The sequence below is a fragment of the Limanda limanda genome, chromosome 17, assembly GCF_963576545.1.
Source record: "Limanda limanda chromosome 17, fLimLim1.1, whole genome shotgun sequence".
Classification (NCBI taxonomy): Eukaryota; Metazoa; Chordata; class Actinopteri; order Pleuronectiformes; family Pleuronectidae; genus Limanda; species Limanda limanda.
Window position 1 is genome coordinate 10,678,974 of NC_083652.1, and position 14,682 is coordinate 10,693,655.

At 42.9% G+C, this 14,682-nt stretch overlaps 1 protein-coding gene across 1 annotated transcript; it reads left to right on the top strand.

The window, feature by feature from the left end:
- Window positions 1-2,345: 2,345 nt before the first annotated feature.
- mafk (v-maf avian musculoaponeurotic fibrosarcoma oncogene homolog K) lies at window positions 2,346-9,414 on the top strand. Its single transcript, XM_061090450.1, has 3 exons — window positions 2,346-2,464; window positions 8,675-8,753; window positions 8,836-9,414. The coding sequence occupies exons 2-3, from the start codon at window positions 8,709-8,711 to the stop codon at window positions 9,274-9,276; spliced, it is 486 nt and encodes a 161-aa protein (XP_060946433.1). The 5' UTR covers window positions 2,346-2,464; window positions 8,675-8,708; the 3' UTR covers window positions 9,277-9,414.
- The last annotated feature ends 5,268 nt before the right edge of the window (window positions 9,415-14,682 follow it).

Below are 14,682 nucleotides of genomic sequence, written 5' to 3' on the forward strand. Positions count from 1 at the left end.
AAAGCTGGTTAAACACTCGCATCATCCCCAGAATTCCTCATCATCTCCAGTCAGGCCCATCCTCTACCTGAAGTGAACTTTTGATTCCACGTGTGATTCTGAAGAACAGTTTGATCTGATGAGTCAGAAAAGAACGACAGGAACCTGAATCGAGCACAAGCTGAGCATGTGGCACAGAGCCGGCAGGTAAAGGGATGAATACTCAGGAGTTTGTGATTTTGGCTGGAAGCAGGACTTTGTCAGTAGATCAAAGGAATACTCCACGTGTGACTCAGAAAAGTCAATAGTCAGTGTTGTTTGTCTAACACCACTGCTTCGGGAAAAACTGTGAAAGAAAGAAAGACCTGCTCATAACACAGAGAGACGTCTTAACAGTGAGAGTTTATGCCTATTTCTGGTCTAAATAATCACCTCATTCAATTCTAATTCTAATTCCAATTTACTGTTCACACTTTATCTTAAGATCAAAATTACATCATGGACCTGAAATGCATGTGCGTGTCCTTATTGTGTCTACGTGCTTCCTCTTTTGTCTCTGCAGTGGCTAAACATAGCAGCGTGGAACTGAAATCATCATGGAACAAAAATGATCCAATTACAATGCTGCTTTTGTCCTAAAATGGTCAATTAAAAAACTACGACTTGTTCCCCCCCACTAGTCTGTCAGCGATAACAACTTCACGGTGATGTGTGAAGACATGCTGCAGACTGTTTGATTTCATTATTGAATTTCTGTCCCGTTTGGAATTTGAAAAAAAAAACAAAACAAGAAGAAGCCATTTGTTCTGCAGCGATCAGCAGGAATGTTGTCGACGCAAACTGTCGCTCGCGCATGAATGAATCAACTTTATAACAGATTTTACTGCTGTATTTAACAATGCCTCAGTACTATAATTAGAGGTAAGAGACACCTCGTTTCATCACGGCGGCTACACAGGTTCCAAATCCACATGGTCACCTGTTCAAATGCTTTTGTTTTGCAATGTGACTGCTCCGAAAAATGTTTTATGTCCAACATTTAACGGCTGTGAATTTGAAGTAAATCCTCCAAATAACTAGAATAGCACTCAGGAGGGCCTCTGCCAAGGACCCAACATTCCCCCTAAATTCAATCAAGCTGCACCAAATTGCTCAGGCTCATAGATCAGTCCCGTAAATATGCTGTGTTTGTTCGTCAAGATCCATGAATTATTCCCCTGGGAAATCAGCACACATGTCCAGATCGGCACCAGAATTGAGCGGGTTCCCTCATGTCCCATCCCTCTCAAGTTTCGGGGAAATCAATTGAGTCGTTTTTTGCTGACGAACCAACAGACAAATATACAATGGTGAAAAAAAGAACTTCCCGGGTAGATCTTAATATCAAGACTGGTCAAAATGAATGCCAATTGGAGAAGATGTCCAGCAAGAAACATCACTAGTCCACATAATCTTGGTCTGATCAGCAGAAACCAATGTGGAAAGTGTATTTCCCTCTGCTTCTTAGCTGCTGTCTGAACTTTGTAACCCATCGTGTCTACAGTGTAAACACTCTGAAGCTGTTTTTCACAGACTGTGGTGCAGTCTGAGCCTCAGACTCTGAGGCAACCTGCAGGCCCAGGTCTTTTTTCTCATATCGGATAAACAAACCGGGGGGGAGACCCGTGCCAGCGAGGCCCTTAGAAGGCTCCAGACTTCACATATTTACATTCAGTACTTAATTACCCAGAATAACCTGTGACAATACTGGGCAGCAGTGCAGTTAAAATAAGAGAAATCCTGTGACTGCCGGGGCTACTACACCACATACTTTCCTCAGGAATGGAATGCAGCTGCTGCCGCTCAAAATGAGGGAGGGAGGGAGGGAGGAGGAGGACTATTTTTCTCTCTCTTTCTGTTTATGCACATTTTTGAAAACCTTGTTGTGTAGACCTGTGGTGGGAGAGAGGAGAGTGATGGGCTGAGGAGACAGAGAGAGAGAGAGCAGCAGGTTTCATGATGATGGGAACCTGGAGGTTTTCTTGACTTTCTGGCCGTGACGTTGGCGTCGTGAAGTGACTTTGTGCAGATTGGTTTCGTAAAGTAAGCAAAAGCAAGTCCCCAGCAGTATCTGTCTTCTATTTATGTCCTCACCCCCCACCACCTCCTCCTCCTCCTCTCCACCACCATGCCCCCCCCTCTCTTCTCTTTCCCAGACTGACGTCAGCAGAAAGTTATTTTCATGAATGGAGGGGGCGGTCACGAGGAATCGGTGACGTGAGTGCTTGCGGAAGCAGAGCGTGGAATGTTGGTACATTGTTGTTGTTTTGTAGTTTTGATTTGGTACGAGGATTCGCCGCCGGTCAGTCCGCCGCCGCTGGACGCGTCTTTACGCACGGACCGTGTCCAGTGTCTCCGTCTCCTCTGGAAGGAAAAGCCGCCACTTTTCATTTTTTGGGGGGGTTTGTGCGCATTCCGGTCCACAGATATATCCGCGTCCACAGAGGTGAGCTTGTTTTTTTTTTTTTTCAATATTGTTGTAAGATGTTTTGACATTCCTTTGTAAATAGTTTCTCCCGGGGACGCGTCGCTGCGCTTTATCGCGACGTGTCCACCAAATGTATACCGTCATGTGTCCCGAGTTTATTATGAAAGTTGGTGTTGAGTTTTGTGGATGGTTTTTCGCGCGGACACGTGTTGTGTTGGAGTAACATAACACAATGACTGAAAAAAAGTGGATGAGAGCGCATGGAGGAGCGCGCAGGAAAAGTGGCAAAAAGCGCTCAAAAGTAACTTTGTGGAAATTAGATTTCCTATTCTGACAGATTTTAGGTCGTTTCAATGCTTTTGGTGCTTTTTAATAATACTTTTAAGCGGGTTAATATGACAGCGAGTGAATGATAACAGGGCATTCCTTCAAATATGACTCAATTTGAAGACTGCGCACATTTAATGAACAAGGTTGTATTTCAATTACGCACTGTTTCCTTTAAATTGACGTCAACATGACATTTAACTTAATTTTGTTCAATTTATTTGTGACAAAACGTCATAATAACTCGTTTATTACTAAACTGGGCGTTACTAAGAGATATAACGTGTGTTTATTGAGGTTTGTTCATTTCTAACCCACTTTATATTTCCCAAACGAGCTTATTGGGGAAACTGGAAGTGAAATAAACTCAAATGTCTGACTTGCATGTCAAAAAAAAAAAAATCATATAAATAGCTTTCACATCCCCAACTCAGCACTGTTGTTCACTTCTCATTCTGAGGCGGAGGGGGTTATCACAGGCAGCTTTAATGATGCAAAAAAAAAATCATACGTTTGACATTGGAAACAACACGTGGTGTGCATTTTAGACATGTGGGACAAAGGGCACGACGTGGAGTCAGACCACCAGGGCTGAGTGGCCTTTCACAGGGGAAACAAGCAACAGCAGGAGGAGGGCATGTTTCCACAAACAGTAAATCACCCCCAGAGAAGGGAAAGGGCTTTATCTTATCTTCCTGCTTGGGCTGGACATACATCTTCCAGGCCTGAGTGATGAGAAGGAAACAGTGTCCTGGGAGTTATTTGTTCTAATTACCTCATAATAACAACAATTTTACCTTAGAATAATGACTGCCTGGCTGTCTTCTAAGTTTGCCCTCTGTCCTGAATGGGATAACTTGGATGCTCTGACCTTTAAAAAAAAAAAAAAAAAAAAAAAAAGAATACCATTCTGATTAATCGATGGAAAATATTTGTCTTTGAATAACTTCTCTGTGACTCCCTGTGGGTCCTGGTGGGCGCACAGAGAGGCTGGTGGGAGCGGGTGCAGTGCTCTGTCATGAGGTTACCATGTGGTTACATCTCCAAATTCATGATGTCTTCTTTTGGATCAGGGAAGTTGGACTGTCTGACTCATTCTGACACCACAGTGTGTGTGTGTGTGTGTGTGAGAGAGAGAGAGAGAGAGAGACCGTGATAAGGCACATCAGTAGAACCCCCCTTGACACACAGGATGACGTTTAATCCAGTTCCACTCTGTATTTGTCATTGTACTGGTCAGTGGTGATTAAGAAAAAGCAACAATGTTTTTTGTGGTGGTGTATTGTGCAAGTGGCATAGCTGTGGTTAGTGACACAATGACTCACAATGAACACGTCCGTTGTGGTTTGTTTTTGCCTCTTTTTTCTTTCACTGGAAGAAAAACTGTGCAGGGTTTTGATTGTTGATTTAAGAGGCTGCTAATTTGATATACGGTAGAAAGTGAGTGTCACACTGGTGAGTAACCGAGGGGCCGCCCCCCCCCCCCTGCAGTGACTCCCCCGAAAGTTTCACTGTGTGTGCAGACCGTTGACTCGGCCACCCACAGTGACCTGCTTCTCTGTCACAGCTCCACCTCTCTGAGGCCCAGACGCGCCAAGTGGGTTCTTCTGTGAGATTGCGTTATTGGGAATCCCTCCTTGGTTCCCAATGAGGCCGATTTGCTGATTCAGCTGTTGATTTTCTATTTCCCCCCTCCCATTGGCCACCTCCTGATTCCATAGTGACTCAAACTCCACATGTTCACAATATTTATATGTTGCTGTTGATGGAGAAACTCAGGAATCTGGAGGCTGCTGGGTTGTTGAATGTGTTTTCAGCTGAAGAGCTTTGGTTTGTTTTGCCATGTCAAGAGAAAAGTGATGCAATGCATATCAGAGACAGAACATTAATATTTCCCCGGTGCTTCCCACATTCTTCCCAACTTGGACGGGTATATGCTCCCAGGTGCGTTTGCATTCCTGACATTTCTTTGGATCCCAGCGTCCCTCGTATCTTTGCTCAGACATTTCAGATTCTTCTTTTCCGCACAAAGGTTCCTGCGGCCACGCCAACCATTTCCTAAGGTCCTCTGTACTTTTCCTTCCTTCCCATGAAACAACGGGAGTTTCCAGGAAACGTCAGATCGAGAGGGTGTGATTCCCTGCCGCTGGTCGCTGCTTTTACCAGTAAACAGCGTGACTCACTGTTCAGCTATGCGTTCCGTTTCCTTCGCATAATATTCCACCGAATGTGCTGCGCTGGAGAAAGAGCAGAGCGTGGAACCTCTCCACCTCCCTGAGACAGACAAAATTGCAAGAGAAGCTTTCTGGAGCTTTCTCTGTGGAATGTGTCTGACTGTCAAGGGCGTGCAACGAGTCTGCTTTCTGCTCAACGTGCTCCTGTACCTGTAGGGAAGAAGGAGAAGAAAAACAAGGAGGCCAGACGAGCCAACTCTGCATTTATCAGCCCCGAGCATGAGCGCATGAGTCTTTTTGATGTGCTGTTTATTTTAGGAGCAGGCCGGGGGCCCCTCGGTTACCTGCTGGAGCTGAAGTGCAGCCTTGAACTTGACCAGATGCCTGACTTTAGAAATATAAACACTAGCCATTAGTGAACAGGATGAAAAGGTACATCTAGGTTTAGTTAGAATCCACACAAACTGTCACAAATTAGTTCTTCAACAGCTGTTTTGTTTTATGTTGGTTTCCAGCCCTTTTCTTTTGTTGAGACGAGTCGTGGAAAGGTCAAAAAAACAAGTCTCAAAAGAAACTGTGCACACCCAAAAACCATTCAGCCTTGCACATCAAATAAAACACTCAGCAGGTCAAGCAAGTATGTGCGTGTATAGACAGTCGGTCAATACGCTCTTGTGTTTCTCTCGGCTCTAGTGATAACAATGCTTGAGTAAATAGTGTGTTTTTGGTCTCAGTTATCAAAGCAGCAACTTGAGGAATGAAGCATCTCTGTCGTAGAAAAGTTAAATGGAATTGCTTTGTTTACTATGCCTTCCACCGAAGAAAGATGGCAGACGTCTGACTTCCACACGCGTGCACTCAGGCGGCCTCTGCCGTGTTCGGGGCCATGTGAAAGACTCTCTTCTGAAATTCCAGACATTTTGTGAATTTTGCAGCCGTTGTTTTACAAGTGGAATCGGCTGAACCCCACCCCCACCGCCCGAGTGCATCACAGGACACATTTAGACTGCATGTTCCTTCTCCGTGCATGTGAGGGTTTGCACATGTGTGTTCACTCAGGAATGTGGTTTTGCTCTTTATTTCCCAGACATCTGTAGCTTTTCTTTGAGGTGTTTTTCTCAGACTTTGGGAAAAGGGGAATAATATGAGTCCTGTTTTTTTTTGTTTTTTTTTTTACCACAGTTAGAAGCCGTGACTTGTTGTGAAACATGTTTGCCTCGATCGTCTCTGTGGCAAAATCGTAACGAGTGGGATTTGGCTGCGTGCGTAACACAATTGCCGTGTTTCCTCCGAGGAAACTTTTGGCATCTTGATCAGGAAAAAACCTTGTCCCTGTGTGAGTTGCAAAAACATAAGCACATGCTCCAAGAATCCCAGGGAAACAACCTGGCCTCTCGCTCCGAGCTGGAGGCCTCTTGTATGGAGAAAGAGAAAGGGAGGCCCCCCCCCACTGCTTTTCCATGATCCCCCGCTAAGGAATATACCCAGGGACCCCCCTCTGACGCAATACCACTTATACAGGGCTGTTTGGGCCAACTTGCTGTCGAGGCATGTTTTATTTTTGCTCTTCATCTTCATTTGAAGCTTCTGAAGTTGCAGTGAAGCAACTCTTCTTGCTGCGTGTTTTGCAAAAGACAAACCAAGGACATCAGAGAGAGCAACAGATGTTCTCCAAGTCTCCAAACAGCAGTTCATTTGGCTCTGGCTGTAGCTGTTTTTCTAGTGGTGTGTGTGTGTGTGTGTGTGTGTGTTTCTCATCTGCCTATTTTCCAAGTTAGGATTCTTTGAGGTGCGTCTGCTTGTGACAAAAACACCAAAGCACATTCTGCAGACAAGACACGTTCAATTTGAATGTGGTTCCATAAGGGGACGGGTGGAGGTATGCGCTCTAGTGCCCTTCAAATTGAAATTGATTTCTATATCTCAGATAATTGATATCGGTGCTAAAGAGCACATGTTTGGCATAAATTTCCATCCAAATGATCCAGACTTAATGTTAAATATGTGAATTCCTTTGCATAGATAGTTTGACTTGTAACCTCTCACTTCATTCAATGTTAATCTGTATTGCCTGTTGTGTCACTGCACTATTATGAAGGAGTTATAAGTGTAACGCCTGGATCCCAGGAACAAAGTTGTTTTTCATCCTCGGCATCTGCAAAGACCTGTACCGCGACATTTGCAGCCATATAGTATGAAGTCGTGTTGAATATCCCAAAAGGAGCAGCCGCACCCAGAGAGTTTTGCTCAAGCTGCAGCGACCAGGCCTGCAGAGAATATTTGCCCTCTCACTGACATATCACTTATCGCATGCTCACTTAAATTGTTTAGTTGGCAGAAATTTGTGTCAGCACCGTGGTCTAAATATATCCAGCAGAGTTAAATAAGGGCATGGAGCAGCTCAGGAAAGCCCTGCGTGTAAGAGGATACAACTCGGCCCCACCAATCGATAGACTACATTGTCTCCCATGCAGAAAATACCCCAGTGACTATAAAGGAAACTATTCCTGCGTGACACTCTATCTCCAGGAATTTTTCCACACGCATATCTGCCGGCCCCGTGAAGTTCAGCATAACTGTAAATGTTATGCTGATGTGATGGTTTGTTTGAAATGATGGAGGGAGGCAGTGGATGGACAGAGACGTCAGATAAAGACGGGGAATTCAAGGGATAAAGATCACAAACTCGCTGCAGGGAAATCTGGACACAGGGTGCCTTTCACTTATCAGCACAAGTCGGTGCCTCTTATTTGTACTATGTATAGGCCGTGTTGCGGCTATGAATGAGACTTGTTTATCCTTTTGCTGACCATGTGACTCGCACTCCCACGCCCATTCGCAGGGTGTTTCCATGGCAGCAGTCGAGCATGGAACAGTGCACTCGTAGTCAGGCTGGTCTGCGGGCCCTGAAATGGAGCCTTGGGGGGATGTGTGCCTCTCACAGGATCACAGCTCAGCGCTCTCGCTTTTTTTGGCCATGGCGGCAGTCTGGAAAGCATGCGGCTCCGCTGTAATGAGCACAGAGAGGCTTTTCTAAAAACTGCCCTGGCAAAATAGAAAAAATAAAAAAAAGCTACTAGAAACAAAATGCTTTGGCAGAGGGCTTGAATGCCGAGCTGTGTGAAGAGAGGTTGCAGGTTTCTAATCCTGCCTGCTCCAGTGCACTACATTGTGGAAGCTCTCCTCCTCTTACAAGTAAATAAATAAAGTCTTTAATGGTGTCAAGCTGCCCTCTACTGGCAGCAGCGGCACTATACTGCCATGCAAGCAGAAATATTGACACGTGCCATAACCAAGGAATGTTGTTGTGATACAATATGAAATATCATATTGTAATATTATTGTCACAGATTAATTATTAAGTATAGAGTAGAGTTTCAATAATATAAAAAGTGACTTTTTCTATAGTGCATATTAAATAAGGTTACAAAGTACTTTACAAAATACACAGAACAAAACAATACCAAAAAATACAAAAAAAACATCAATAAAAAAACATAAAAGATCAGTCATTAAAAAGCTTTCCTATAAAAATGTTTGAAGCAATGATTTAAAAACTTAACTCCTCAAGTCTAATATAATAGAATCAATTTGATTGTGTAGTATAACTAATAATGTTGTAGTTGTTCAGAATGAAGCGTATTCAAACTATAAACTTTGGTTTATTCAATGTGAAACAAACACCTGTCATTTTGAAGGTGAAACAATTTTTTTTTTTTCCTCTCAGTGAGTCTTCTGTGAGAGCCGGGCCCGTTGTCTGCATGCAGGGAATGACGACTCATTTCAAGACGAGCAAAGCTTTAAAGGTAAGTGCGAGAAGTGTTTCTTTGGACTTGACTCGCATCCAAGACGTGCTGCTGTTCCTCACCCACTGCTCGTGTCCCGCAGGTCAAGAAGGAGGCGGGTGAGAATGACCCGACGCTCAGCGATGACGAGCTGGTGGTCATGTCCGTGCGGGAGCTCAACCAGCACCTGCGTGGGCTGACCAAGGAGGACGTGGTGCGGTTGAAGCAGCGGCGGCGGACCCTGAAGAACCGGGGCTACGCTGCCAGCTGCCGCATCAAACGGGTCTCCCAGAAGGAGGAGCTGGAGCGGCAGAAGATCGACCTGCAGCAGGAGGTGGACAAGCTGGCCCGGGAGAACGCCAGCATGAGGATGGAGCTGGACGCCCTGCGATCCAAGTACGAGGCGCTGCAGTGTTTCGCCCGGACTGTGACCCGCGGGCCCCTCTCGCCAGGCAAGGTGGCCAACACCAGCGTCATCACCATGGTCAAGTCGGCCAACAGGCTCAACAACTCCAGCCCGACCCCGTTCTCCAGTCTGTCCTAGTGTCGACAGGACTGGGCTCTCCTCGTCCTGCCTGGTCCTGCCCGGCTCCGACCCCCCCCCCCCGGCTGCACCCCCGCTCATCCTGCACTGAGAGGACGCTCAGTAGTTAGACTGAGGGATGGGACGGGGGGGGTGGCAAGCTCCATGTGATGTTGTTCTGAATTCACCCAATCTTCGTTTTCCTCCTTCCGTCTGATTTTACACACTCTACGTTGTCTGTGCACTGTGCAACCCCCCCCCCCACCCCCCCCTCCCAGCACCGGCAGGGTTATGGTGCCTCTGTGACCCCCGTCCCCCCTTGTCCCCGACCTACGGCAGAGATTTGTTTGACATGCCTTAATGGGGCAGCACTTGCCTAGGACACCTCATACACCTATTGCCAATAAAGCGTAGAACACAAGAGATTCAAGTCACGTCCATGTGACAGCAAAGCCTTTTTTCCAAATTATATTTTCTTAACGCAAAAGTGCCTCAGCCGCCGAAGCTGTTGCCTTAAACAGGATCCACTCATTGATCCCACTTGTAGTTTAACCCCTCTCCACAGCCAGATTACCAGAGATCACCAACCTCCTAGAGCCACAGAACCACACGTCCCCCCCCCCTATATGTTCCCTCGACCTTTCTTGAGGGCGGAGAGTTTGGTTGGAGTGACTCTCCATGGGCTGTTGGGAGAGTTTGAATTAAGCAGCTGATGACTGACCAATGTTTGGCCAATGGGCTCCAGTCAACATCAGTTGTTGTTTTTTTTCATGCAAAACGTTGCTCGGTGGTGAGTCAGGCCAAATACTTTCATGATTTGGGAGCTAATCTTAGATCATAGTCAGCGCCCTCCAGGAACAGTCTTTAGAGTTTAAAAGTAACATTTTGAATTTACTTGCAAACTGTGTGCCTTGTTGTCAACCAACTGGCAACTTACTAAAAAGATTAACAAACACGTCTCAGTTATCTGCAGGGTGTCTGTCTTTCAGGTATCTCAAAGCTGCAAATCAGATTCATTTTAATTTGCTGTCTTATTAGCTCGTCCCTGTCAGATTCCGTTTGCATTTCGCAGTCCTCCCCCCCCCATTCCACGCGAGAAATTAGTCACAATATCTGCTCTTGATTATTTGAAACGAGTTGAATTACACTTGATTTCAACAGATTTTTTAAACTCTATGTATGTGAACACGGGAACTCGGGGAGACTGAATATGTAGAAAATTGAGAAGTGATTAAGGATAATTTTGGACCAGATTTCTTTGGATGCGATTTGTTATCACACTCGTCCGGCGTCAGTCGTCATATAGCACTTATAAGGACACTGTTAAGATGCAGTATAAACAATTCAAATGAGAAACAGATCCCGGGAATTTGAGACGATGACAGATAGAAGCTCTTCTTGCATTTCTGAAAGTTACTGAGGCTGAAAGTGCACAATGATTTAATGTGGTTTGACCACTTATTGCAAGGTCAAGCCTTACGTAGCTGAGATGGGTTTACTCTGTATGCAACAGCACTTACTGGGGGGGTTGTGCCTCTTTCCTTTATATGCCACTCTTTGGTAGGTAATCCATATTGGATAAAGTGTAATGAAAGCGGTTCTGACGAGTGAAATGCAATCAGGGTGACTTCCTGTATATTTACAGATTTACAGTCGTCACTCCGTCCAAATACAAATCATTCCTACCGCCGGGTCACGAGAAGTGCTGCTGCCGGTGTTGGTCACTCTGAAACAGTAGCTCTTTACTTTGCTTTTGACACACTCTTCTGCAAGAGAACTCCTGACGCCCATCTCTAGTAACAGTGGTGTCACGGCAACCTGAAAGGAAAAAAAAAAAAAAAAAAAAAAGTGGTTATTAACATCTTCCTCCTGAACGTTTTGAAATATTTAAAATATTGATCATCACTTGAAATCAAGCCGTTCTTACCGAGGATCCATTCCTAATTTGGAGTGAAGTGAATAGAGATTGATCATGTCAGGATTTTCTCTTGGCTAAGAGGACACGACTGTTCTTCCCCTGTTCCATAGCTGCAAAGAACAGTCCGGGGAACTTTGCTGCTGTACAACCTGCTGTGATTTTGAAGCAGGGGCATTGCTGTGTTCTTACTCTTTTTTTGTTTTCTCACTTGGTTTCTATGTTGATGCAACTTATGTTCCCTTTCTGATACTTAGTTTTATATGCATATACAGTATATTATAAATATATATATATATATATATATATTACATATTTTTCTATATTTATGTCTTTTACTATCCTGGGAGTGGTGTGATCATGTAATCATTCTTTAAAGTCTAAGTATGTTGATGCTGACCTTTTTTTTTCTGAAAGAAAAGTTGTATTCACATTTACAATGAGAAAACTATTCTCATAACTTAAGCCTTCTTTGTGAGTATTTATAGAAATTGAATAGTTCTTCTCAGCACAATTAATATTCGTCTCATCCACAAATTGGACAGACGTTGACTATGGTTACAAATGAGCTGCAGTTCATTATCGCTAAATGCTCATGAATTAAGTGTTTAAAAACAGAAACTATATTTTGACTGCTGGTTCACACCGTCGGTAAAGAACGTCATATTTAACATCATCACTTATAACTCCTTCATAATATTGCAGTGACACAACAGGCAATACAGATTAACATTTAATGAAGTGAGAGGTTATAAGTCAAATTATCTATGCAAAGGAATTCACATATTTAACATTAAGTCTGGATCATTTGGATGGAAATTTATGCCAAACATGTGCTCTTTAGCACCGATATCAATTATCTGAGATATAGAAATCAATTTCAATTTGAGGGGCACTAGAGCGCATACCTCCATCCGTCCCCTTATGGAACCACATTCAAATACACTAGAGGCAGAGTTTATGTTAATCTGCGCCACACGTAAATATCGGTCCCCTAAACATGACAGATCTTTCTTTTTCATCAAGATCCATGAATTTTTCTGATAAATTAACAAATAATGTTAAAGAAAGTGAAAGCAAATTCCTAAATCCACCCCCTGATCTGGATCCACACGTTGAAAATGTGCCTTCCCATACTGTTTCGTGGTGGGGCGTCCAGTTGTTTTTGCGTAATCCTGCTAGGTAACAGACAAACAAACGTTATTTCCTCAGCCGAGGTAATAGTTCAATAGAAAAAGTACAGTAAAACGGACAGTTAACCGACATGTAAACCTGTATCGTAAACACAGACTTTGTGTCCTATTCTACACAAATTTGATTTTGTCGACAGTTTGAAATGACGATGACTGTGATGCTTTTGTAACCGCAAAAAAAATATACACTTTACTTTAACTTTACCTGAAATTAATATTCCGAAGCTGCTAAAGTTGAAGGTCATTGAGGAATTTAAAGACACATGTTGCATGTTTACACAAGTCATTTTTCCGCACATTGCAAGAAAATACTGCTCAAAGCAATTTCTGAGAAAAATACAATGACCTCTTCAAAAACCGAGTGCTGTTGAACGAGGTGTAATTTTCAGTCATAACTGTATTTGGATCATGTGAATGATTTTTTTGGTAGCACAGTGTATATATACGTTTATATAGAGATATATATATATTTACTGTGCCATGTTAAAAGACAAACCTCTCTGCAGGTGAATTCAGATTTAAACCTCCATCCAGAGTTACCCAGCTCCACTCATGCTCAGAAACACATGTTGCTCTTGTGCTATTTTTCAACCAGCAAACACTTGCCTGACACAATCATTTCACATTATATTATAAAACAATAAAAGCTGCAACTTTTTATTTTTTTTCAAATCACTTTAGGGAGCATTATGCAGATATGAATATTTTATGGGTGAAAAGAGGCACAAAACATCACCTACCATGGATGTTTACTGAAAGTGGTCTGAGCAGTAGAAGCAAGTGAAGCTTGGAGCTGTAATAGAACTGTTTAAAGTATCAATTGTTATTTTACTTTCTTTTATATATATGAACCATGACAATGCAATTGTATGTACAAAAACGAGGTGGCTCATCTTGACGATACGTAGGTGTTCAAGATGATGAGTTTAAAATTTCGTCCTGAAAACGTGTGTCTTTGAGTAAATAAGCTTTCACACACAAGCTTTGCCAGCCCTACAAGCTACAGTGTTTGACTTCAGCCGTGTAGAAAGTCGAGATTTATTACTGTAGATTCAAGAGATTTATATGTGCCTATAAATTCAGTCAGAAAAAAAGAGCTCCATGGGAGTAGGAATGGAGTTTTTGTATGGATTACATGATTGTGGGTGATGTAATGGATGAAATTCATTGAATGTTAATTCAACAGCAGCAGATTCTATGTCAAGTTTGTCCTTAAACGATTATTTTTGTTTTGGTCTCATGGCAACACACTGAGGCTCAACGAGTGACTGTAGAGAAGGATGGTAACAAGGCAGCATGTCTGGGAGTATGTACCCTTCACAACTTGTCATTATTCTGCTCATATATTTTTTATATTTATTTCATGAATTTGTGTAATTGAAACAAAAAAAACACCTAAATTATTTGTTATTTTACATTCATTTATTTACATGTTTTCTCAATGAACTACCCTCATGTACAAATAAAATCTGTATTTGTTTCTGCTCTGATTTTAAGTATGGTAACTTATTCCTCTAAATAGATCTGCTGTGTCTGTTTTCGTACCTTCAAATAAAGCTTCTTTCCTCATGTAAAAGTGCAAGATTGCTCAATCCAACATGTCCGAGCTACACAAGAAAAAATAATTTATTTAGCAAATGCCAAAACAGAAAATCACAGCAATTTCTTATTGTTTTTAAACTGTAAATCAATTTCTGCTTTCCCAGAAAGACAGTCATCATTGGCACAAGAGAGTATCAAAATTCAACACACTTAGACTCGCTATACAAATCCAGTCCTAACTAATGCACTTAGAAAGCTAGAGTGTAAGAATATCTTCCATGTGAGATTTCTACTGAAGAAATGGGAGAGGAAACTGCCACAATTCGCAGAAAGCACAGATTTTAGATTGTTCTGCCCCCCATGCAGATTTTAGTTTAATCCGACTGTGCCTGAACTGCACACATTAAATACATGTTTACACAAATAAAACAGCAAGATTTACAACAATCAAATTCTGTACATATTTCATAAAACCCTGAAAGACTGAGTGATAACATGTGAACGTATCAAACTCAAAAAGAGTAGAAGCTGCAAAAAGACCAGTTGTTTCCGTCTGTTGAGCGGCTGTCTGGATGCACTGATTTACGCTCTTTAGCATGCTGGGAAAATTAATGAGATTAATACAACTCCCACTTTGCATGAGACAGGTTTATCCAATTTGTCCACATCGTCAATCTGCGGTTTTGAGAAGCCGGCTCCAGAGCAAATGTGTGTTTGAATCCATTCCCTCAGGCGGCGGAATGCTTAGCAAATACTTGAAACAATCAGATGCGAGAG